This window comes from Solanum dulcamara, chromosome 5 (genome assembly GCF_947179165.1).
Source record: "Solanum dulcamara chromosome 5, daSolDulc1.2, whole genome shotgun sequence".
NCBI classification, from domain to species: domain Eukaryota; kingdom Viridiplantae; phylum Streptophyta; class Magnoliopsida; order Solanales; family Solanaceae; genus Solanum; species Solanum dulcamara.
Genome location: NC_077241.1, coordinates 49,732,425 through 49,757,809, shown reverse-complemented (window position 1 = coordinate 49,757,809; position 25,385 = coordinate 49,732,425). Strand labels below are relative to the sequence as shown.

General features: G+C 35.4%; 1 protein-coding gene across 1 annotated transcript; it reads right to left on the bottom strand.

Moving 5' to 3' along the window:
* Positions 1–1,636: 1,636 nt before the first annotated feature.
* LOC129889200 (nuclear transcription factor Y subunit A-8-like) lies at positions 1,637–8,436 on the bottom strand. The gene is made up of 6 exons (XM_055964397.1): positions 8,302–8,436; positions 6,718–7,104; positions 6,323–6,435; positions 5,662–5,733; positions 2,519–2,686; positions 1,637–2,442 (listed from the first exon to the last, which is right to left on the bottom strand). Exons 2-6 carry the CDS (start codon positions 7,007–7,009, stop codon positions 2,113–2,115), a joined length of 975 nt encoding a protein of 324 aa, XP_055820372.1. The 5' UTR covers positions 7,010–7,104; positions 8,302–8,436; the 3' UTR covers positions 1,637–2,112.
* Between the last annotated feature and the right edge of the window lie 16,949 nt (positions 8,437–25,385).

The window sequence follows — 25,385 nt, the reverse complement described above, 5'->3', positions numbered from 1 at the left end:
TGGTTGAAATTCGAGCTGGTTCTTGATGCCTGAAAGGTTCTCCTCATCGAGCTTAGCATGTTGGCATTGATTTTGATGGGATATACTTGCCGGAGCTCCGACGCCGACATTGAAGTTTTCGCCGGCGATTCCAACGTCGGTGAAACTTGTACCATTGGACGCGTCTTGACCAGGAGAACAAACCCCAGTGGGTCCGACGTCTCGAATGTCGCCGGAACTTGTTCGAATTTCAATTCGCTTGTCCGGCGAGACTGTGTTCTTCAGCTCAAATTTTGAAAATTCAGTGCTCACAACCGGTGATGTAATTTGTTCTAATTTTTTGATTGTATGTAGTCCAAGTGATGATGAATCATTTGCACCCACTCTTGAGACTCGAATCAATCCATCTTTGTGCAAAGCAATGATTTTGTGTGCTGCTCGCAGCTCCTCCTCAGATATGTGTATAGTGATCACATCAGTGTTTGGTGAATTGGAGGAGCTGTGTTTGGACCCTCGGGTCGTCGTAACTTGCGTTACGTTCGTATCGACAGGATCTACGATCCTATCTTTCGAACGAAATGTTCAGCATTAGGAGGTGGTTCCCCCCCCCCCCCCATTTTTGTATTTGTGACTTAAGTGCCCTTATTGGGAGCTTTTTGCTAGAGAGATATTGTAGAGAGAGAAAGATGATGATGCGACCCGATTTTTTCCCCTTGATGTATCAGATACATAACTAATGTATCAGCAAAATTGAAAAAAGAAAAAAAAATCGACTTTGATTTGAATTGATGCTCTATTTTTTGACTTGAATCTTCATGTACACAACCGTTGCTTTTTTTAACCAATTAATCTCATTAATTAGATCAGTAATTCATTTAAAGAACCAATCATACCTTATATTAAGATACTATCCATAAATAGCTGATGTGCATTAACTATTGTACAGCTAAAGTTAATGTATCAGATACATAACTTATGTATCAGCAAAACTGAAAAAAAGGTCAAAATCGACTTTTTATTTGAATTGATGTTCTATTTTTTCCATTCGAGACGATGCTCTGTTTTTTGGCTTGAATGTTTATTAACATAACCGTTGCTTTTTTTAACAAATTAATCACATTAATTAGATCAGTAATTGATTTAAAGAACCAACCATACCTTATATTAAGATACTATCCATAAATAGCTGATATGCATTAACTATTCTACAATTAAAGATGATGTATCAGATACATAACTAATGTATCAGCAAAACTGAAAAAAGAAAAAAAATCGACTTTGATTTGAATTAATGCTCTATTTTTTGACTTGAATCTTCATGTACACAACCGTTGCTTTTTTTAACCAATTAATCTCATTAATTAAATCAATAATTGATTTAAAGAGCCAATCATACCTTATATTAAGATACTATCCATAAATAGATGATCTGCATTAATTATTTTACAGCTAAAGTTGATGTATCATATACATAACTAATGTATCAGCAAAACTGAAAAAAAGAGGAAATCAAATAATTTTGGTACGATGAGAGATGCATATTAATTAGACTTTTCCATTATGAGATTTAGGTAAAGTTTACTAAATTAAAACCCTGCCAAATTCTGTGCAATTAGCACCCCTCATCAAGATAATGTATGTTGCACAACCTCAGAAGTCTATGTACTAAGCAGGAAAATGAATCAATCAGTTCAACTTGTTGTACAAAGCCCGAGTTAAACTTATTAACAATGAGACAATACAAAGCACAGTACATTGAAAAAACCACATATGCAAATAACAGTAACAAGTAGACTTAGAAGTGCAAGATGATCCATACATGCTGGATCAAGAAAAATGAGAAAACAGCCGTAATCTCCTTTATTTCTGATTAAGAACAACATACTTTCTCTTTTCCTTGCCCATCTTGATGACGTGCAGCACCAACCTGCGCTCTTTTTGTCATTAACCATGAACCATATACCATACCACGACCAAAGCTTAGGAAAAAGTGTTAATGATTTCAATTCAGGAAAAGGAAGAGTAACATAGCCAAGGATGAACTGCCGATTATCCATTTGTGTGCACCAATAAGAATGCATTTGTAATGCAGCCTGTATTGGCACCGCCACCATGGATAACACAAGTGTGCTGTCAGGTTCCAACATGCATGAAGTCTTCAGCTTCCTGCATGTGAAAAGGGAAGCCAGAGACTCTGAACTCTGGTTGCTGGAACATGTTATCATCACTGAAGATACTTGTCACATCAGAACCAGATTGGGTGGAAGTCCCCCAACTACCACTTTCTGAGTGCTGAACCATGGAACTAGATAAGTTGCCACCTGCCTGTCGCTTAAAGATATTTCTATCGTACTTTGGAGATGAAGGGTTGGATTGCTGCATATTCTTTGTGTTCAAAAAGCGCCCTCCAGAACCCCTAGCTCTCTTCATCGCGTGTCGATGTCGAGACTCGTGAAGATATGGCTGTCATACAAAAGATGGGATAAGACCACAATTTCATTATTAGCAAGTGCAAGAGTATTATATTGGATGGACGTACCTTTCTGTCTTTGACAAGCATATTTTGAGCGTCTAGCTTGGCACGGACTTGTCGCCTTTTGAGGATAGCACTGTATTGTTTCGCATTCACATAGATGGGCAAGCTCTCTGTGCATTCAAGAGGAAGTGCAACTCTTGTAGAGGTGACACCAACCATTTGAGGATAAATCTAGATAAAGCCAACATCGAAAAGAGTAATGTATTAACAGCAACAAATGCATTGCCAAGTGAAACAGATTCTAATTTTTCATTTAAGTTGAAGACCAAGGAGCTCCACACAGCAATAAATGAGAAGAAGAGCTCTTCCTTTGTAATAAAGATGACTGGATGAATTGCTACTCTCTGCTATTGAATAACTGGCACAAACAACTGCTAGTTGCTCGGAAGAGATGGCATAAGTTAGTCATGTGTTGCATTCGATAGGTTTTGCAAATCACAAAGTTCACATGGTAAGAGGATGCTGGACATCATCAAAGAGACCTGTTTTGGTGCATCATTTGTTTCTCCACAGATCAGATTTGTTTTGGTTTCTTGTGCTTAATAAAGATACTCTATCTGTTTTGGTGCATCATTTGTCGCAAATTTATGTGTCTTTACTTTTCCTTAAGTCTATTTAAAAAAGAATGTCTTACTTTTCCTTTTAAGTTTTTTTCCAATATTTCCATTTTTTTATGATAAGGGAACCCATGACCACTACCCTTCGGTTGAGCACAGGGTAAACCCGCTCTACTGTAATAGGTCCGCAAACCAAGCAGGAGAGGTAACTACACTAGGCAAGCCCCATGTAATGAGCTCGACTGAGAAAGCACGACACATTTCACCCCTAATGACACTCCTTTATGGGAATGACATGACATTTAAGATCACATGATTCAAAGAATACTTTCCATTCTATTGTCATTTGGCCCATTCTAAGCCCGAGCCGCAACCAACTTCAAAATTAAATTTACAAATATTTCAAAAAATTTACCGCCCTTACTCCTTTGTTTTTGTATCATCAATTTGACACTTTCTAAAGACTTCTAAAATATTAATGTAGAAAAAGGTATTGGGAAGTTAAATGAGAACATTTTTCTTAATTTGTATATTAGACTTTTTATTTTTAAAAAAATAAACAAATGCATGCATGAAAACTCTTCTAATTTCTATTTTACTGAATGTTTTGAGATTATAGTCTCCTAAAATCCAAATTGAGCTTTAGCATATGTAAAATTAGTTTCATTTGCTTCTCTGAATTGAACTCATATGAGCTAACATATTTCTTGAACTTAACTATTTTATCCTAAATTATATCAATTATTGATTATTCCATATTTCGCAAAATATTTTAATATTAACAGTAAAAAATATGCTTTCTACAATTGTTTAGTATTGTTACAATATGTAGATCAAATTGTATTTTCACCAACTACAGTTCTTGACTTCTTTCAAATATTTTTTAGAAGAGAAATCTCACTAATTCAGTTGGTTGGCTATCTGAACTTTTACCTTATTGGTGAGGATTTGATTCTCCACCTTGTAAACTTCTTCCCTATTTTACCCTTCCCCTACACCCATTTTAAAAGAATTTTCATTATATATATATATATATATATATATATATATGAAAATAATGTATTGAACACCACTTTTAATATAGTTATTAATTAGGTAAATTTTACGTTAAAAGTGGAATCACATAAATTTAGATTGATTAACTATTGTACACTGAAATTTATTTTTCAATTGAGACATTATTATTTACATTTTGACACATTTTTAAAGTCTTTGACAATGATACAAGTTATTTGTATTTATTCTTTTAATTTAAAAATTAATCCCACCTTAGGTAGAATCTTGTTTATTACTTGTGTTTCTAAAATGTACAACATATAATTACAAGAGTAAATTAAAAAATATAAACTTTACGTTTAATCGATGAATAAAAATTTTAAATAGCAAATGATAAATGGAACATAACATCAATAAATAAAATTAAAAGAACAATATTAATTCAATAACTAAGCCTATATTAAGAAAGAAATGTATTTAAGGATAATTTTTCACATGTCTATAATAAATTCTCAAGGAAAAATATCATTTGAAATAAGTTAAATAACATATCAACATAAAAGAAAGACTCAAATACGTATGAGTGTGCTTGTGGGATCCTTTCACCTTTTGCTTAATAGAATCACTTTTAGTGGCATGTAGAAGTCATTAAAATTACCAAAATGTACGAGGACTTAGAAAGTGAAGAGAACATCAATTAAGAGTAAAAAGTGACAAGAATTTCATGTGAGGACCCAAAAAAAAGGTGCTATTCTCCCTAGTATATAGTAGTAATGTCGTACTTTTAAACAAGATTCAAGTGTTTTACATTCTTAAACTTTGTACTAATCAAACTAAGACACATAAAAGGAAATGGAAGGAGTAAGATAGACATAGTAGAGAAAATATCACTTTTCCAACTTACCAAGTATTGCAACCTAATTAGTATTTTAGATGGCAGGCCTATATGGAGATTATACACTATACAGTAATGCAATAATGTAACTTCAATAATTCCATGCAGTCTAAATTACTTTCAGCTTGTTAGTGGCTGATAAATCTCATAGTATCAGGAACTCTAGGTTTAGTGAGAAAACAAAGACAAATTAGTAAATGATGAGTGTCCAAAGATACTTGATAAGTCGATAAACTTCAAAAACTGGAACTCAATCACCAAATGGCTATCTCCTCCTCTACCTCGAGTCATTCTCAGGTTATAATGAAAGCAAGAACAGTACATCAAAGGTGATCAGTTTTAGCTTCACTATCCCTCTTAGGATGATGTACCATATATAAAATTTGCACCAAGTTTGATAATTACTTGCTAACAAACAAAAGAATTTGTGACAAGCACCAAATGCCACACAGATCTAAGGAAAAAAAAAAGAAAAAGATGAATACAGAAAAATAAACATTTTGACATGGAATATGAAAAGGTGAGACAATGACATTGGCAACATCAAGCAGAGCTGCAGAGATAATCTAGCCCAAATTGACTCTCACTCCAGCAACCTTATATTTTGGATTTTGAATCAAAAAAAGAAAACACAAAAGATACGGACAGCAATCTTATAAATATTTGAAGGTAAATAACATGTAGTCAAGATTACGTACGAAGGCATTTGATCCATAAGCAACCACGAGCCTTCCAAAGTAAGTGTCAGCCAAAGGGTAGGATAGGCAAGCCTGGAAGAAAAAGTGATTGATTAATTTTAGAAGTCATTTTGCCTTTATAATCTTTTCATGTGAATTGCTGAATGCTAAACTGCACTCCACATAATGCATCTATTTTTTCCCCTCTTTTTCTTTCTTCTTTTGTTCCTTTTGGGAAACAAACTTAGTTTCAATGTGGTACAACCTATATTCACCAACAACCAGAGCCACTCAGTAATTTACTGAGTTTTAGTGACTTGGAATAGTGAAAAAATGCTAAATTTAGAGAATGGAGCACTTTCATTGAAACCAGATTTTTTTTATCAATCCCCTTCCTCTGGTGAGGACACCAGAAGCAAGAACAGGAAAAGGAAACAAAAGAAAGAAGTTAGAGAGAGAGAGAGATGTTTTGGACTTAAGAGTAATTAATTCCACACACACACACCAAAACCAAAGTCACGATAGAGACAGTGGAAGACAAATAGTAAAAAAAGGAAAAAAAGAGAGATAAATATAGGTGGATGACAGTAACTATATGGAAATGCATGTAACAAATTGAGATCAAGGTATTCCAGCAACCAGTCTACATAGAAGATGAAAATAAGTAAAAATGATTACTGACGTTTGGATGATTATGATGCACTTGCGGCTGAGGAAGAGTGTTGGTGGCACTTTTGCCTGATAGGGATGCATTTGTTCCACTCTCGGCTTGCACCTCATAAATTCCACCCCAACCTATGTGGAAGAACATCATGGAACTGATGTCAGCGTACATATAAAAAATATGTATCACAAATATGAAAAACTAAATATCCTGCTAAAGCTTATTTGGGGTTATATTGATAAGAACATTATTTGAGTTACTTATATTCTGAGATTTTCACCGCAAAGGTGAATAAATTCATCTAACCTTTCTTACATAGGAGGTGAGGTCTCAAATTGTTAACCTTTTGAGCACCCTATCCAAGAGTATTGAAGCTTAAGAAGAGATTATATTTCAGTTCATTCATTTTATACCTGGATGAGCTGCAACATTTTGAAGAACAGTTTTGCTTTTTCCCATTGCGGCCTCCACATGATTAGATTGACCAGTTGACAGAGTAGAAGTTGAATCCTGATCTTGGAACTGACATTCTGATTTCTTATTATCAGAGTGATGTTTCAATGCAGATTCCACTCCAGTCAGTTTCTTAGAGGGAGCATGTTCTGGTTGGTCACTGGAATTCCACATAGATGAGCAACTCACGAACAAAGGTGCAAAAGATTGACCTTCTTTTCCAGGGCCACCTTTCTTCGAGAAACTTAGCATCCTCTTCAAAACCGATGCTCTAGAAGCTTTACGCCAAATATATGGAAAACCTCTATGCTACTGTAATACACTATAGCTCTCTAGACTGAAGTTACCTGATTAAATGGCAGCAAAATCCACACATTAACAAGGAAGAATAAGGCTGACTTACATAAATTTAGAGGTCATAGACATAACAATCACTCAAGGACAGGCTAGCAATAGGAAACTGAATATGATGACTACTTATTAATGATTAGTGCTTCTGCCAAAATTGAAGAACACCAACAGATAGTGATGTTTAGATATTCTCCTTATCAACTAAATGAGCACCAGAGTCCGCCAATAAGAAATATCTGTTCCCCTCTACCAACTCTTTCACTACAACACAATAAGAAGTAACAAGCAAATTAGTGGTCAACCCAATGAGCTGATCTAGCTCTTTGTATACTAAGGGCACATATCTATTAGGTCTATCAACTATGAGCTCACATTGCACGAGAAATAGATCCAAGAGGAGTAGTGAGGACTGATGAGTAGAAGAACTCTGGCTCATACTGTCAGACTTTCATTCTTTTCCAGGTGTTCATAACACAGAATGTCTCCAAACAGAAGCAACAGAGATCAAAGAGTACTCTAGACCATATAGAAGTGGAAACATTTTTTTTTCCTTTATTAACTAAATTTGTTTAATAATTAAAAAATGTTACTACAATGTATGAAGAATATATGCTTAAACTTTAGATTCAGATAACCAGAACATGTGAGAATGAAAAGAAGCTTTAATCTTTAAACTGTCTTCAAGACTACTTTCTTTAGGCTTCATCCGAAAATTGCTTCAAATAATCAAATAACTTGACTTTTATTGCATAGCTTTTTTGTATTCCTCTAAAACTAAGATACATGAGAAATAACTATAAATAGGCTCAACCACTCAAACGAAGAATTTTGCATTTGAAATTTGTTATTTATTTTTATACTTTTACATTTGAAATTAATATAACAAAACTTTACACAAGATTCGGGAAAAGAACTGCCCAAATCACGGTTTCCAAAAGTTAAATGCAGCAGCAAGCAAATATACAAGAACAATAGCACAAAATCAAGCCCTTTTGCACAGAACACAGTAGAATTTTACAAAGTTTATACAAATTGGGGAAAAAATTACAAGATCCAAGCAAGCAATATTTGACCTAAAGGATAATAAGAATAAAAGTAATGTTTGAATGAAAAGTTGAAAGAAATACGTAATAAGGTAGTGAAAGGGATGAGAGGTTTTGATTTGATTTGGGTAATGAAAAATGGATACTTACATCTGCTGAGGTTTGGCTCTTGATTTGATGCTATCTTGTGCTGTTTAGTACTCTCCCACCAGAAAACAAACTACTATTACTCTAATAGGACTAGTTGGCTTTCTCCAATTCTAAAAAATGTTTTATCAGAAAAGAAAAAAAAAAACCTTCAGTCATCACATGTACTACTATAATACTTGGCTCACCACGTCCACCTTCTTTTGTTTTTTTCTGGGCAATGACTACACTACATTACCCACCTAACCTCATTATTAGAATTTATCACTTTGATGTATGCTACTCCTAACATAATCGTCTAGGAGTAATTTTAATTACCCAAAAAGGTTTAAAATATTTTTAAATTATGTAAAAATGAATAAGTATATTCTCAGTTGATGATTTGGTTAAAAAATATCTTCATTGCTATTTAATGGGTCAAAAATGTTATTTTTTAATTGTTATCATAATCAAAATTAGTGATGAAGTTACTATAATTTTATATATATGACTTATATTATGAGTTAAAAAGGTACATGAAGTTATTCTATTTTAATTGTTAAAATTAGATTAAGAAGAAAAAAGATTATTCCATACTTACAGTAAAACCTCGATAAAATAATAATCTCACTAAATGAATATTTTTCTCCAGTCCCGACTTGGGTCAGTTATATTAAAGTAATATTCTCGCTAAATGCATTAGATAATAATTAAAAATAAAGTATTAAAGGCCCAAAAAAATATAAAGTAATAATTATTAGAATACATCAAGAATTTATATATATTTAATCAGTCAATAATACTAAACCAATAACTATTGGATAAAGATGATTTTTGTACGTCTTTCAAATGATGAGAAGACATTATATTTGGATTATGATTTTTAAACATCTAGTTTTTTCCTTTTATAGTTAACATAAAATCTCTTCACATTCTATAGACATGAATAAAATTAGAAACATTAAATTTCACTAAATTCGTTTAGCTTTCCTAAATTTAAATAATAAATATGCAAAGACTACATATTTTAGTTTCCTAGATTTAAACTTTTGAAATTCTTAGTTCAAATATATTTTTTCTTTCTTATGGCACATACTGCAAAATACTCTCTAAATAATAAATATTTATTTATAGATAAATAAATATTTTATGTATTTATCGATAAACTAATAATCTCGATAAATGAATATTTTTTTCCGATCTCAATCTTATGCATTTATAGAGGTTTTACTATATTTATTAGTTAAAATGAATTTAAAGAAAAGAAACAAGAATAGGATTCTTTAAAATTAATTTTTTAATCAAAATTCCCTCATGGTAATTATTATATGTCGTCATAGTAACTCCGTCATTAATTTTAATGTAGATAACGATAAAAAAATTGTAATAAAATAGAAAATATTTGTTTCTTAATATTTTTTACGAATTGAAGTAGGATAAATATTTTTCTAATTAAAAAAATTGTCATAGGAAAATAATATATTTAAAAAGAAAAGAAATAATATATTTATTTGAAAAGGGGCTAGGGAGGGGCCCTTTCTTCGAGCTGTCACTCATAGATTTTGACTATGATCTTTAGGCGAAATCAAACTCCTTTCGTCCATGAACCCATACTCTCTTTCGTCACTCCACTCGAGGCAGGACGGCGAGAGGAGGAAGCTACTACTATCGGGCAGGCGGCCACGGGTCATAACGCACTCTTCGCACAACAAATCCACTTTGAAGTAGACTTATTCGCTCAGCTCAGCAGAGGGGATCTGGTAACTGTTATGAATATGGAGGAGTGGGGCATTTTTCTTGTTACTGTTCCAATGTTCAGACTGATGAATGCTGCTAGGGGAGTGCAGAATAGACCAGAGGTGTCAACCATAAAAAAAGATCTTGTCCTTCAAGGATCGATCTGATAATTGTTTAAGTAAGGTAGTCGCTTCTTTTTTTCGGGTAGGACCATCCGCTTTGATTCACTTTCCAGACTAGGGTAAATATTTTTCTAATTAAAAAAATCATCAGAGGAAAAGAATGTATTTAAAAAGAAAAGAAATAATATATATATTTGAAAATGGGCATTTTTGATCCATTAAAGTAACAATAACGACATTTATTGGACCAAACTATTAAAGGCAGAGACATTTTTGGACCAAATTATCAATTAAGGACATTTTTGTTCATTGCACATAGATTAATAACATTTTTGACCTTTTCCGTTTTAATTATAATTCTCTCTACGACATTTTTTCTCTTAAGAAAAATATTTAAAGACAAAAATTAAAAACTATATTTTATTATTATATTTTTATTATTCTTAAATTATTCTTTTAAAATTGTAAAGTAATTAAGAACTTCATTAAATATGAAAAAAAAATCCAAACAATTCTCTTGAATTTTTATAAAGTCATTTATTTTAAACTAGAAAATAATCTCAATAATTCACTTAAAGAGTGTTAGAATTGGATTTTTCTAAAAATAAATGCTTAAAAACACTTTTTATATTTCTCTAACATCACAAAAAATAATATTATAAAAATAAAAATACTTAAAATAAGTGAATCCAAACACCATCTTAATACGGACCAGAGGGAGTGATAAACGCTCTTTAGGGTGGACAAGGATGAGATCTTTATTAGTATAAAATTTATGGAATAACTTGTTAGTAGACTGTAATAAATTATCAGATAGACTTGTTAGTAGACTGTAATAACTTGTTACCAGATCATATAGAAGTTTACCTCTTCAATTTTATATGTTACACAACAAACAAGTACGGCTTGGTGAAAAGCTATTATTTTGGGGGAAAACAAATTCAATAATACCTTACTTTTGTGCTCAATTTAATACTGTAAACTATACAAAAGAAGATTCCTTTTAAGTTGATGAAATTTGAGTAGGGAGGAAGATAAAGTTTTGGAAGAAACATACCTACCCAATTAAACCCACATTGAAAATGAAACAAGACTTTTATTATAGTTGCCTTGCCTTGATGACGGGAAAAGGGGGTATCAAAAGAACTGAGGTGCTCCAAACAAGATAAATTGTTAATCCCAATTGTTTATTTCTACAACTTGTTCGCACCTTAAGGGGTCGTTTGGTTGTTGATGCAGATATTAATAGTTAAAAAAAATATATTAAAATTTAATTACATATATATTAGTTATTTTGATTCATAGCTTATATATGTTTTAATTATATAAAATTGTTAATTAATAAGCAAACATCGTACTTAATGTGTTAAATTCTATACATAACAATTAAAATACTATAAAAAATAATACCATATTTTTGTACTTGAAAAAGTCACTTCTTAATTAACCAACCATCAAACAACCCTTAATGTAGTAACTATGCCTCAATCTTGAAATATCACCCACTAAAATAAACAATTCATGTAAACTCAAGCGTCAACTTCAAAAAATATAGTAGTAACTTGTTTCTTCTTCTTGTAGGCAGTGTTCCTTTTCAAGAAAAACCATATAAACTATAAATTGAAAAAGAAAAACATAAATACCAATGAAGTTGCATATATTCACGCTTAGACTATATGTCAGCTCACAGAGGAAACTATAAAATATACCGTTTCTATTTTTATATAGAATAATGACATCTTAACATATGACAGCATATATTTGGTTTGCGGCCAGCAAAAATTCTCAAAAAAAATAAATGCACGAGATGATTTATTTGATAATTCAAATCACTATTATTAACAAGAATCTATTGTTGTCCGCAGAATTCGAACAAAATTATGCTTCCTCCGTCCCGTATTAAATAGATATTTTATTAAAAATATTTGTTTCATATTATTTGATCATTTACTATATTAAGATAGAATTAATTAAATTTTTCCTATTTTATCCTACAATTAATATGACCTTTTGAATGTAAACAATTCCAATACTAGCTATTTCTATATTCTTTGTATATTGCATTGATGTAAATAAAGAACAAAATGATAAAATTTTCCAACATATTAATAATTTCTTAATCACTGTATAAAGTTGAAAGTGTCCATCTAATATAGGAAGAATGGAGTAATTATTGTAAATTATGACCAATTGTTAACTATATGAAAGAAAAAATAAACAGATTCCATCATGTGTTTTGTTTTAATATAATATTGTTTGTTTTAGTTCTTCATGATGTAGTATTAATTAATTAAAACTAAACAAGAATGTTAAAAGCTGTTAAAGGGAAAACACTTATTTTTCAAGTAATAATACAGACCATACAAGCATCTTATCCTAACAAATGTTTGTAAATGCAAAAAGGTTTCCTTAGAGAATAAGAGTGATCCATTTCCCTTTAAACTTTTCACTTTGGACAAGTGGAGCCTTTTCTTTTTCTTTTCTTCTTGTACATCAAAAGCACAACAATAATTATATTCTCTCTTCCAAAATAATAAAAGTACTAATTTTCAAAGGTAAATTAAGTTAGATTAATTTAATATTTTAAAATTAAAATTTAGATATTTAAAAATTATACGAAAAGTATTACAAATTATAATTTTTCTCAGATCAATTTATTAAAAAAAATATATCTTAAAATATTAATCAAATTTTATATTGTTTGACTCCTAAAAAATAAAATTATGACAAGTATTTTGGATCGAAAAAAAATAATTAAAATTCGAAATGTATTTTCTTGTCATCCTTGTTCCCTTTTTAACCACCTGTATTAAAGATGATGAGATCGCTGCAAATGAGCAGAATAAACTTGCACCAATGTACTTGTTAATTCTTGAAAAATTATTATGTATGACAATATAAAAAGGCTGAACATAACAGTCCAAATTCGATCTTATCAACTCCTAACAAACTTATAAATTATAGTAAATCAAACTATTGAAGAATGGGATTAGTTTAATTGTCCTTTATTTGTTCCTAATGGATGCCAGATTAAAGCCTCTTAAACTAATTATGATGTTAAAATATGGATTTTAATCCTATGAACGCCAAGTGTATGGTTATCAAAAATATTTTAAAGTCAAAAGATGCCTTAAATGATAGAGCTGATGACGTGCCTATTTAACAACAATAAAAAATAATGTGTGTCACAGTACACTATCAAATTAACATTAATCTTCTATCATTATTAGATCTGATTAGTCTGAATATATTCCATCAAAGAACTCACTCAAATGGGGAAAAAACTTACCAAAATCGGCATTTATATCAAGTTAAATTAATTTTTCATAGTTGAGTAATAAAATTAAACTGAAAATATGTCAATAGTTCATGAGAAAATGCATAAAAAATTGTAATTTCACAGGCATTCGTAGAGCACCCATATCTTTGCAATAAATCAAAGAAGAAGATCACAAGGAAAGATGAAGAAGACGAAATGAAAAAGGAAAGAAAAAGAGACTTTTCAGACGAAGCAAATGTTTCATCAGACAACCTGAAGTCTATTTTGACTTTGTCATCTGCCAATGTGGAGCATTCTCTGTTCTTGATCATAAATAAACAACAAACAATACCCTACTATTATGATCCGCTACTTGATCATGAAGAAGGGAGAAGAACCTAGAGTCTTGTAGAGGTTAGTGAAAGACTCTACATTCTTGTAGAAACTTGTAGAGGAATCTTGAAAGACTTGAATTCTCTAGAGGGGTTAGAGAATTCTAGATTAAGGATTTTTTTGTAAATATGGAATGACTTGTATAGCAATTTTTATTTGCACTTGAGCCCCTTAGAAGTCGTATAAATAGAGGGGACATTCATTTGTAGCAAACCATCCAAAATCAATCATTCTTCCAAATAATACAAAGCCTTCTTCATAAAATCTCTCTTGTCTTTCTTACAATCTAGCGTTCCCTTAGCGATCTAGTCTTAAAGGCTTACTTGAGCTTGCAAGATCGTGAAAGATTCATGAGTAAGTTGTCAAGTGTCGCACGGAGATTTTAGTTGAAGTCTAAGTCCGTGACAACGTGGTATTAGAGCGAGGTTCTAATAAGAAAAATGGCAAGTAAGGGAGACATCAACTCCATTACCGTCACCAACATCAAGCAAGACGTTAGAAGGAAGCACCGCAGTGGAAAGAAGAACTCTAAGAGAAATGAGGAGGTGCCGCTCGAGCCTACACCAAGCGAGGCCTTAACATCTTACTCACCCTCGGCCATTGAGTGAGTGACAATGAGCGAGGTGAGGAGCCCGTGGACATCACGTCCGGCATGGAGTGGATTGCAAGGGTGGATGCTGCCCGGCAGGCCATAGAGATATTGGGCAAGCGCTTGAACAAGTTTGACGACAAGTTCAAGTCTGTAGAGGAATTCACCCTTGAGGAGAACGACAACATCCGGAAAGAGATGGATGTGCGCAAGGTGGCCGAGTACGAGATGAAAGAGGCAATCACTTCCTTGGAGTGTCGGCTCATGGACGCGTTAAGCACGATAGAGACCATGAAGGACGAGATGGAAGCACTCAAGGGAGACGTGGAAGCGAGGAGATGTGTGACGTACAACGCGGAAGAGAGGCCAAGATTGAGGCCCTCAAGCCACCTATGTTCAAAGGTGTCCGTGATGTACAAGAGGTGGAGAACTTCCTTTGGCACTTTGAGAATTACTTCGAGTGTAACAAAGTGAAGAACGACGAGACAAGGATCAACACAGTCGTGCTATACCTTTTGGAGATGGCCATATTGTGGTGGAAGCGCAAGGAGTCCGAGATCGGGAAGGGTCTATGCACCATCAACACCTGGGAGCAGTTCTGGGATGAGTTTAAGAAGGACTTCTTCCCCAACAACGTCATCTATGAGGCCAAACGCAAGTTTCGGGAATTGAAGAAAACAGGTAGCATACGAGCCTATGTGAAAGAGTTCACTACCCTTACGCTGCAAATCCCCAACCTCACAGATGAAGACATGCTCTTCTATTTCATGGATGGGCTGCAAAGTTGGGCCAAGATGGAGTTGGAGCGTCGCCAAGTCAGTACCATCGATAAGGCCATCACCCAAGCTGAAGCCCTACAGGCTTTAGGCATGACAGGCATGACAAAAGCAAGGGCAAATAAATAAGGAGTAACCATGCCAAAGGTGGGGGAGATCGTAACAAGGGTAAGGAGCAACACTCTTCCCCCAAGAGCCATGATGCCAACAAGTCCGATAGCAGGAGGTTCAGACGACAGGGCTATGCCGAGAGGAAGGAGCAGACCACGAAGGGCAGCGGCTGCTATATATGTGGAGGTCCTCACGGCTATGCTAGGTGCCCGGAGATGAAGAACCTTGGTGCCATACTGCGGGAGCGAAAGGACAAGGAAATGGACCAAGGGCAAAGTTCGGGCACGACCCCGCTAGGCATGATCGGGCTATGCGGAGCCATCACGAAGCAAGCTGAGAAGGTGGGAGATTACTCCACAAAATATGTAGATATATCCATCAACGGACGGCCAACTCGTGTTATGGTGGACTTTGGAGTGGAAGCTAACATTATGATCAAGACGACAACAACAAGGTTGGGGCTAAGTTATGGGTCAAGCAACACCCGCCTAAAGAGGGTCAATGCCCCACTGACTCTTGTGTGTGAAGTCGCTCATGGAGTGGACATCATATTGGGCAAGTGGCAAGGTAATACCAGCTTCACTGTCGTCCTCTTAGATATCTTTGATATAATACTTAGGCAAGAATTCTTCCAATGGTACCACACAATGATCGATCCCTATCTCCAACAACTCTTGATGATGGAGCGAGAGGGACCCTGCATGGTACCTTTAGTCAAGATGTCAAAGAAGGAAGGACAAGCCCACCTATCGGCCATGCAACTTGTGAAAGGCTTAAAAAAGGGGGAGCCGACGTTCATAGCCACTATTGCGAGCTTGGATGAAGACAATGGTGCTAAAGAGGCATTGCCACCTTGCATAGAGAAGGTGCTTGAAGAAAACAAGGATATGATGCCCGAAGAGTTGCCGAGACATCTACCTCCAAGGCGCGAAGTAGAACACAAGATCGAGCAGGAGACAGCAGCAAGGCCGCCCGCATACCCTCCATACCACATGGCTCCACCCGAATTAGAGGAGCTGAGGAAGTAGTTGAAGGAGCTCCTCGAGGTCGATCATATCCGTCCATCCAAGCCCCCTTATGGCACACCGGTTTTATTTCAAAAGAAGAAGGATGGCTCGATGCGCCTATGCATAGACTACCGGACGCTTAACAAGGTGACCGTAAAGAACAAGTATCCCATCCCACTCATTGTTGACTTATTTGATATACTTGGAAAGGCCAAGTACTTCACCAAGGTAGATCTAAGGAAGAGCTACTACTAGGTACGCATAACGGAGGGAGATGAACCAAAGACAACATGTGTGATGAGGTACAGAGCTTACGAGTGGTTGGTGATGCCCTTCGACTTAACCAATGCACCCGCCACCTTTTGCACACTAATGAATAAGATCCTCCACCCTACTTGGATCAGTTCGTGGTAGTCTACTTGGATGACATAGTCATCTATAGCAACACCTTGGAGGAGCACATAGAGCATTTGAAGAATGTGCTCCAAGTCATGCGCGAAAATGAGCTTTTTATCAAGCGGGAGAAGTGAGAGTTTTCCCAACATGAAGTGCACTTCTTGGGACATGTTATCAGCCAAGGAGAACTGTGGATGGATGAGACAAAAGTTTGGGCCATCAAGGAATGGGAGACGCCTACAAAAGTAATCGAACTTAGATCTTTTCTTGGACTTTCTAACTATTACCGTAGGTTGATAAGTTCCTATTACGCCAAAGCCGCTCCACTTACTGAGCTACTGAAGAAGAATAAGCCGTAGGTTTGGAGCGAGAAGTGCAAGAAGGCCTTTGAAGACCTCAAGGCTGCCGTGATAGAGGAGCCTCTCGGTCCTTGCATTTCCTGACTTATCCAAGAATTTAAAGTGCACATGGATGCCTCTGACTATGCCATTGGGGGAGTATTGATGCATGAGAGGCACCCTATTGCCTTTGAGTGCCGCAAGCTGAATGAGATAGAATGACGGTATACCGTGCAGGAGAAGAAGATGACAACTATCGTCCATTGCCTACGCACGTGGAGGCACTACCTACTTGGCTCCAAGTTCTTGGTCAAGACCGGCAATGTGGCCACTAGCTACTTTCAATCACAAAAGAAACTCACACTGAAGCAAGATAGGTGGCAAGACTTCTTGGCCGAGTTCGACTATGAGCTGGAGTATAAGCCAGGCAAAGGCAATGTTGTGGCCGATGCCTTGAGAAGGAAGTTCGAGTTGGTTGCCATCACTACAACACATTGTTACATCCAACACGCAATCAAGTATGGTCTGCAGCACGATCTAGAGGAAAAGAGGCTTATAGAGTTAGCCGTACAGGGCAAGACAAGGCTCTTCTAGATAGAAGATGGATCATGCTTACCATTGGGCGAAGGATCTATGTGCCAAAATTCAGAACAATTAGGCGGCAGATCATGAAGGAAAGCTATGACACATTGTGGGTTGGGTATCCAGGGCAGCATCACACAAGGGCATTGATTGAGGTAATTTACTACTGGCCACGCATACGGGATGATATTAAATGCTATGTGCAGACTTGTCTCATATGCCAGCAAGATAAGGTGGAGCAGCGTCAACCAGGAGGGCTCTTGGAGCCCCTGCCCGTAGAGGAGCATCCATGGGAGAGTGTGACCATGGACTTTATCACTTGTTTGCCGAAGTTCGATGGGTACAGGATGATTATGGTCGTGGTGGACAGGTTCTCTAAGTATGCTAGCTTCATGCACGCTATGGCAGGTTGCACTGCTAACGAGGCTGCCAAGCTATTTTTCAAAAACATTGGTAAAATATTGGGGATTTCCAAGGCACATCATTAGCGGCAGAGACCCACGCTTCACCAGGAACTTTTGGAGAGAATTGTTTGAGATTCTTGGCACGAAATTGCATTTCTCCACTAGTTTCCACCCACAAACAGACGACCAGATGGAATGAGTCAATGCCTTGCTAGAGTGCTACTTGAGGCACTTTGTGAGCGCTCATCAGAAGGATTGGGCGAGGCTATTGGATGTACCCCAATTCTCATATAACCTACAGCGGAGTGAGACAACAGGGAGGACACCATTTGAGCTAGCCACAGGCTAATAGCCACAAACTCCGCATTTACTGCTGGCCGCGTTCGAAGGCAAGAGTTTTGGGCTTATTACATGGCCAAGGGCTTTGAGGAGCAGCTCGATACTACCAAGTCTTATTTGGACAAGGCAGCGAAGAAGATGAAGAAGTTTGCCGACTGCAAGTGTCATTCCACGGATTACAAAGTTGGAGACATGGTCTTGGTCAAGTTCAACCCAAGTCAATTTAAAGCATTGTGAGGCATACATCAAAACTTGGTGCGAAAGTATAAGGGCCCGTTCAGGATCATTGCCAAGGTCGGAAAAATCTCATATAGGTTAGAGCTACCACCGTATCTTAAGGTTCATCCTGTCTTCCATGCCAGTATCCTCAAGTTGTACCATGAGGACAAGGATGATCCTAGTCAAGGAGAATCAAGTTGGGCATCGCTCACAATTACCACCTCCTATGATTGAGATATCGAGGCCATTATAGACTACCAAGCTAAGCAAAAATAGGGACAATAGGCCACTACTATGTTCCTAGTCCATTGGAAGGGACAATCTCCGGAGGAGGCCTCCTAGGAGAGGTATGAAGACTTGTGGCAGTTTAAAGACAAAATCCAAGAGTTCTTGCAACAGCAGTGCACCACGGTCATCGCCATATTAGGTGGGGGAAAATGTTACAACCCACCACTTGATTATAAAAAAAGGAGAAGAACCTAGAGTCTTGGAGAGGTTAGTAGAAGACTCTAGATTCTTGTAGAAACTTGTACAGAAGTCTTGAAAGACTTGGAATTCTTTAGAGGGTGTAGAGAATTCTAGAGTAAGGACTTCTTTGTAAATATGGAAGGACTTATATAGCAATTTTTATTTACACTTGAGCCCCGTAGGAGTAGTATAAATATAGGGGGCATTCATTTGTAGCAAACCATCCAAAAATCAAGCATTCTTTCAATTAATACAAAGCCTTCTTCATAGAATCTCTTTTGTCTTTCTTACAATCTAGCGTTTCCATAGCGATCTAGTTTTAAAGGCATACTTGAGCTTACAAGATTGTGAAAGATTCATAAGTAAGTTGTCAAGTGCCGTACGGAGGTCTTAGTTGAAGTTTAAGTCTGTGACACTACGATCTAAAGAGGACAGCTGGAAGCATAGAAAAAAATGGAAGTTTCCTCATGTGCCTTGCACATGATAGAATAATTTTGTTAGGATTCTATTATAATACACAAAAATAGAGATAGCACAGGTGTATACTGAACTTCTTTTATAGCGAGTAATATTTTGTATATATACAAATCAAACATGGAATGAAATAAAGGTCATCAGAAAATTTCTCAAATATTTTCTCATCAATCTTTCATGGTATCAGAGCATTGTCTCGGTCCAATCTACCCTATCAATTTTCTTCAAATCATCCTAAGCCAAAGTCAAGATGACTGAAGAAACCATCACTCAACAAGTCGCTGGTATTGCAACCAATGCAACAATCAACAACAATTCATCCTTACTTCCTTGCTCCTTCTAATTCACTTAGAATGACCATAGTAAACTCTGTCTTTGATGGAAGAGAACTTCTTGATTGGAGAAGAGGAGTATTAATAGCCTTATCTGCTAAAACGAAACTCGAATTTATTAATGGAACATGTAAAGTACCATATGTAAATGCAATAGATTATGAATAATGGAGCTGTTGTAATGATATCGTGATATCATAGTTTCTCAATCACTATCAAAATATATTGGGGATAGCGTGATTTATTCCAAAACAACCAAAGAATTATTGGATAGCTTGGAGCAAAGTTTTGGTAGATCTAATGGTGCTGTCATGATCCAAGCTAGGCTTCAAGTGTGACACATCGATTAGAATTCCCAAAAAACTCCAACTAAGCCACTTAGCATATCATAAGCATACATAAGATAACAATAAGCGAAAACTCATAAGAAATCTAAGAATATAGCATAGCTAGAAAGAAGCGAGACAACATAGACTCCATATACATATCCAACATGCCTCTACATGATTAACATAGGCGGGGTCTAGGACATGTTCCTAATTCACTCTCAAAGAAAGGAAATAACATAACATGGAATAGTCTCAATGTACCAACATAGTCTAAGAATGATAAAAAAGAAAGAAAGACTCGGCTTGCCCTCGAAGCATGAGGACTCACCACACAATCTTCAATAATCACCCACTAACCACGAGAAGAGGATAGAGCGTCCGTACCTACATAGTGATATAATGTAGGTAATAAAGTATGTGTTAGTACATTTGAACGTACTAAGTATATAGGCAATGTAATGTATAGTAAAATCATGTTTTGCAAATGACCATGTCAAATAGCTTGTTAAAAGAGGTAGTAAAATCATAAGTAGCTATGAGAGCAGTCAATGCACAATAAACTATAAGAGTATCATATAAAAGTAAAGCTAGGATTAGTCATTTAAAACATTATAAGGACCATACATATATGGGATATTAAAAATCATTTTGAGGGCCATATGTCTTTGTGAGAGATATCGTTAATCGACATAAACCATGTGAGATATAACATAGAGTCTAATGTTTACCTCACACACAGCAAAGAGAGGGTCCATACTTGCCAAGGTACGAACCATGATGCCTAAGTGGATCCACTAAGCTATTAAGGAATGAAGCCTCGACTAACAGATGACCCTTTCTAAGGAATCAAGCCTCTACTAACGGGTGATCCTTTCTAAGGAATTGAGCATCTACTAATGGGTGATCCTTCTTCCTACGATGACACTTACTTATGGGATAGTGAGATTTCTACTAACGGTCTCATACCTCTACTAACAGGCGAGCCTCTATCCCAAGGTCCACTCGGTGCTAGGTCAACTCTCAACGAAATATCATACATTATCATAAATCATAAGCTTGTCATAAATCTTAGTTCATACTTGTATTGAAAACATAAGCTTATCATGTGGAAAGGCAATCAAAAGCTACCATTCCAATTCATAAAACTTGTTCATAAGTATATCTCATCATCATGTGATTCATGTAATGTAGGTGTAGGCTTTCATCACTACGTATCATTTTTCATAAAGAGTATCATTAGGGTCTTAAGTCACCCTCTTTCATAAAACTTGCTTGAACACTTGAAATTTCATGATCATGACTAATACTTGAAAATAAGGTGAAAATATGGGTTCACAATTAATTGACTTAAAAATAATAAAATTTAATTGAAAACATGCATAATCATATGATTTATATCAATCCATAAATAATTCATGAAAATAATATCAATTGGAAGTATAATTCATCCATATCGTGAACCCTCAAGAGTGATGTAGGAAATTCATAGAAAACTCTTCAATTCCATAAAGTAATCATTATTAAAATAGATTCATAATCATAGTTTAAAACATAATTCATGCAATTGAAATTGATATAATCAAACCCATAAAAGTACATACTTAAATTTATTGAAAAAGATGAGAATTTTTTGGGCTCCATGGGTGAAAGGTACCCTTAGATGAATGTCAACATACCTTGTATAAGAATATCAAAGAAACTTGAAGAAATTTGAGTTTATAAAGATATTGAGATAATTTTTTGAATGTCTTCAATGGTGATTTCAGAGCTTTTGTAGTGAGAGAATTATTTGAAATAGATGAATTGTGGAAGAATGAATGAGAATAAGAGTTTAGGTAGTTTATAAGGTCAAATTAGGTCCTAAAGACGTCTAGGGTCATTAACTAATAGTTAGGGAAATATTTAAAGTGTCTATACTTAAAAATTGAATTCAGACAAAAATGGGCACCCAAGTATGTGATGCAGACTTTTTCTTTGACAGACCAATTTTGAGCGAATGAAAATTTGGCCAGATTTTGACTTGGAGAAAATTTACACTGTGGGGGATCAGGTCCGCATTCTGGAAATGCAATTTTTTGAAAAAAATTTATCTTACAGGATACTTGACCTAAAAATCCACCGATGTCATTTTTGCAATGATTAACCTTATTATATCATATAACGACCTTTAAACGCCCAAGATATTATATTATCCCCTCTTTGGAAATATTCATCCTCGAATGAGACTCAAGCTAGAATGAATAGAGCATGGAAAGAGGACTATCAACCTAACATGAATGCAATGACACTTTTAAAATGCATAAACCATGAAAGTTTTAACTCAATCATTAAACATAGTTAAAAATTAATTTCATGAACATGCATGCTTATGAAAAGACATGGAAAAGATAAAACGTAGTGATTAGTAAGAGTAGACGGGATGAGCCAATACTTCAACTAACATGGAAACTCAACCACTCAGGTTCTAACATTAATCATGGCAAGGAGAAAATGAAGTCAATCCATACTAAGGATAACATCGAAGCCAAAGAACTCACAACATACCTGATGAAGTACTATACTAAGTTTGTTGACGAATTTCTTATGTTCAACTTCTCCACACCCATAGCAACCATCCTTGCCGACCATGCATTCTCTTAGGTGATTCTTACCACATTTCTGACAAGTGGAAAAAGGTCATCTATTCTTTTTGAAATTGGGCACTGAATCGCTAGCAAAAGATGAAACACTATTGGTTCGAGTCCTCTTAGCTTTCCTTCTAGACTTCTTTTTCAACTTCTCTCCCTCTATTTGCTTGGCATATGTCATTAGCCTAGTAATATCCATCTCTTTGATAAGCATTTTGGTTTGGCATTATTTCATCACTAAGTTTGACACTCTCGAAATAAACTTTCTCATTTGGGCAATTGAGTCGGCTACTAAAGAAAGAGCATATTTTTAGATAATTTTATGAACTTGAGGGCATACTTCCTTACACTCATATTACCTTGCTTGACATTAATGAACTCCAACACGTTTGCCTCTCTCAATTCAAATGGAAAGAAGTGGTTAAGAAATGCAAACTTGAAATTATCCCAACTTGTAGGACACAGTTCAACCCTTATGGCCTTCCATTATTGTACCATACTTAAGCAACACCCTTGAATTTGTAGGCCGCCAACTCCGCCTTCTCCACCGAAGACACTCCCATAATAGCAATAATCATATGCACCTCATCAACAAAGTCTTGGGGATCCTCATCAACCTTGGACCCATGAAACTCGGGCGGACTCTTCCTTGTTAAGTCCCTAACCCTTGAAGATGGTGTAACTACCACTCATTGGTTCACTTGAGTAGTCATGGATTGGGCTAGCATAGAGAAAGTGATTCGGAATTCAACATGGATAACTTATTCGACTAAAGATCATTAGGAGCTTGAGGGGCTTGTCCCTTATTAGCATTAACCCTTCTTTAGATTGGAGCTCTTCTTTGAGGCATTCTCTAAAAATTGTAAAGAACAATCATTAGGGTAAAAAAGACCTAGAGTACACTCTATCTGATGACATAGATCATGAAAGATGTAAAGATTTTCTAAAATGCCTCATAGCCTCCTACTCATAGATGTGACGCACTTCACACCAATCAATAAGTTGATGCGGTGTGTTAGACTCCCTAAGACACTTCAAAATCTTGTGTCGTGATACCAAGTTTGTCATGACCCAAGTTAGGCCCTAGGTGTGACATGATAATTAAGATTTCTAAAGAAACTCCAACCAAGCCTCTTATCATATCATAACCATATATAAGGTAACAATAAATAGAAATTCATAAATAAATCCAAGAACATAGCATAGCTAGAAAGAAGCGAGACAACATAGACCCCATACACATATCCAACAAGCCTCTACACGACTAACATAGACGGGGTCTAGGACATGTTCCTAACTCACCGTCAAAGAAAGAAAATAGCATAACATGGAATAGTCTCAATGTACCAACATAGTCTAAGAATGATAAAAAAGGAAAGAAAGACTCGGCTTTCCCTCAAAGTATGAGGACTCACCACACAATCTTCAACAATCACCCACTAGCCGCGAGTAGAGGATGGAGCGTCTGTCCCTATATTGTGCTATAATTTAGGCAATGAAGTATGTGTTAGTATGTTTTAATTTACTAAGTATGTAGGCAATATAATGAATAGTAAAATCATATTGTGCAAATGACCATTTTAAATAGCTTGTTAAAAGAGGTAGTGAAATCATAAGTAGATATGAGAGTAGTTAATGCACAATAAACTATAAGAATATCATATAAAAGTAAAGATTGGATTAGTCATTTAAAACATCATAGGACCATAAATATGTGGATATTAAAAGTCATTTTGAGGGTCATAAGTCTTTATGAGAGATACCGTTAACAGACAAAAATCATGTGAGCTATAACATGGAGTTTGGTATTTACCTCACACACCACAAAGAGAGGGTCCATTATCATGACCCAAACCTAAGGTATAGACGTGACATGGCAAATGAGGAACCCGAAAGTACCCCAAACAAGCCTCTTAGCATTCTTTTATCCTTTCATAGGTAATGACAATAAATAAACAAGAAGAAATCATAATGCTAGATCTTCAACTTACATATGTCCAACAATACTTCTAACTTTTAGATTTAAAGAGGCTAAGACAAGTCCCTAAATCACCATCAATCATAATAGAAAGAAATGTTATAGTAAGTGTCTAAAGATCTCAATATATCATAAGCTAGAAAGATAAAGGAGTATTATTTCCGGAACATGGGAACTCACCAAAAGTAGTCTGCAAACGAAATCTCAACTAGCCACGTGGACAAGAACGAGGAGGAACACCGGTCCTTACATGGTGATATCATGTAGGCAAAAGAGTATGCGTTAGTACTTTGAATCTACTAAGTATATAAGCATGCATGAACATTGAGGAAATATTAAAAAAATTATGTAATATGAAACATAATGCAATGCATGCATAATTAATCATATAGATATCTTTTAAAATATTTATTTTGTGGGAAAATGATCATAACCGATATTTAAGACAATGTGAGCTATTATATGGAATCCAACATAACCTCTACGTTGGTCGGAGAGAATACTTACCGGGTAGAACTCCATCAATTTTATTTATTTCTTTAACTTTAACTTTAAGGACTATTTGTGGAACCATAGCCTAAGCCTACAAGGGCTCATATGTTGGCACGTAGTTAATGAGACAAAGGGT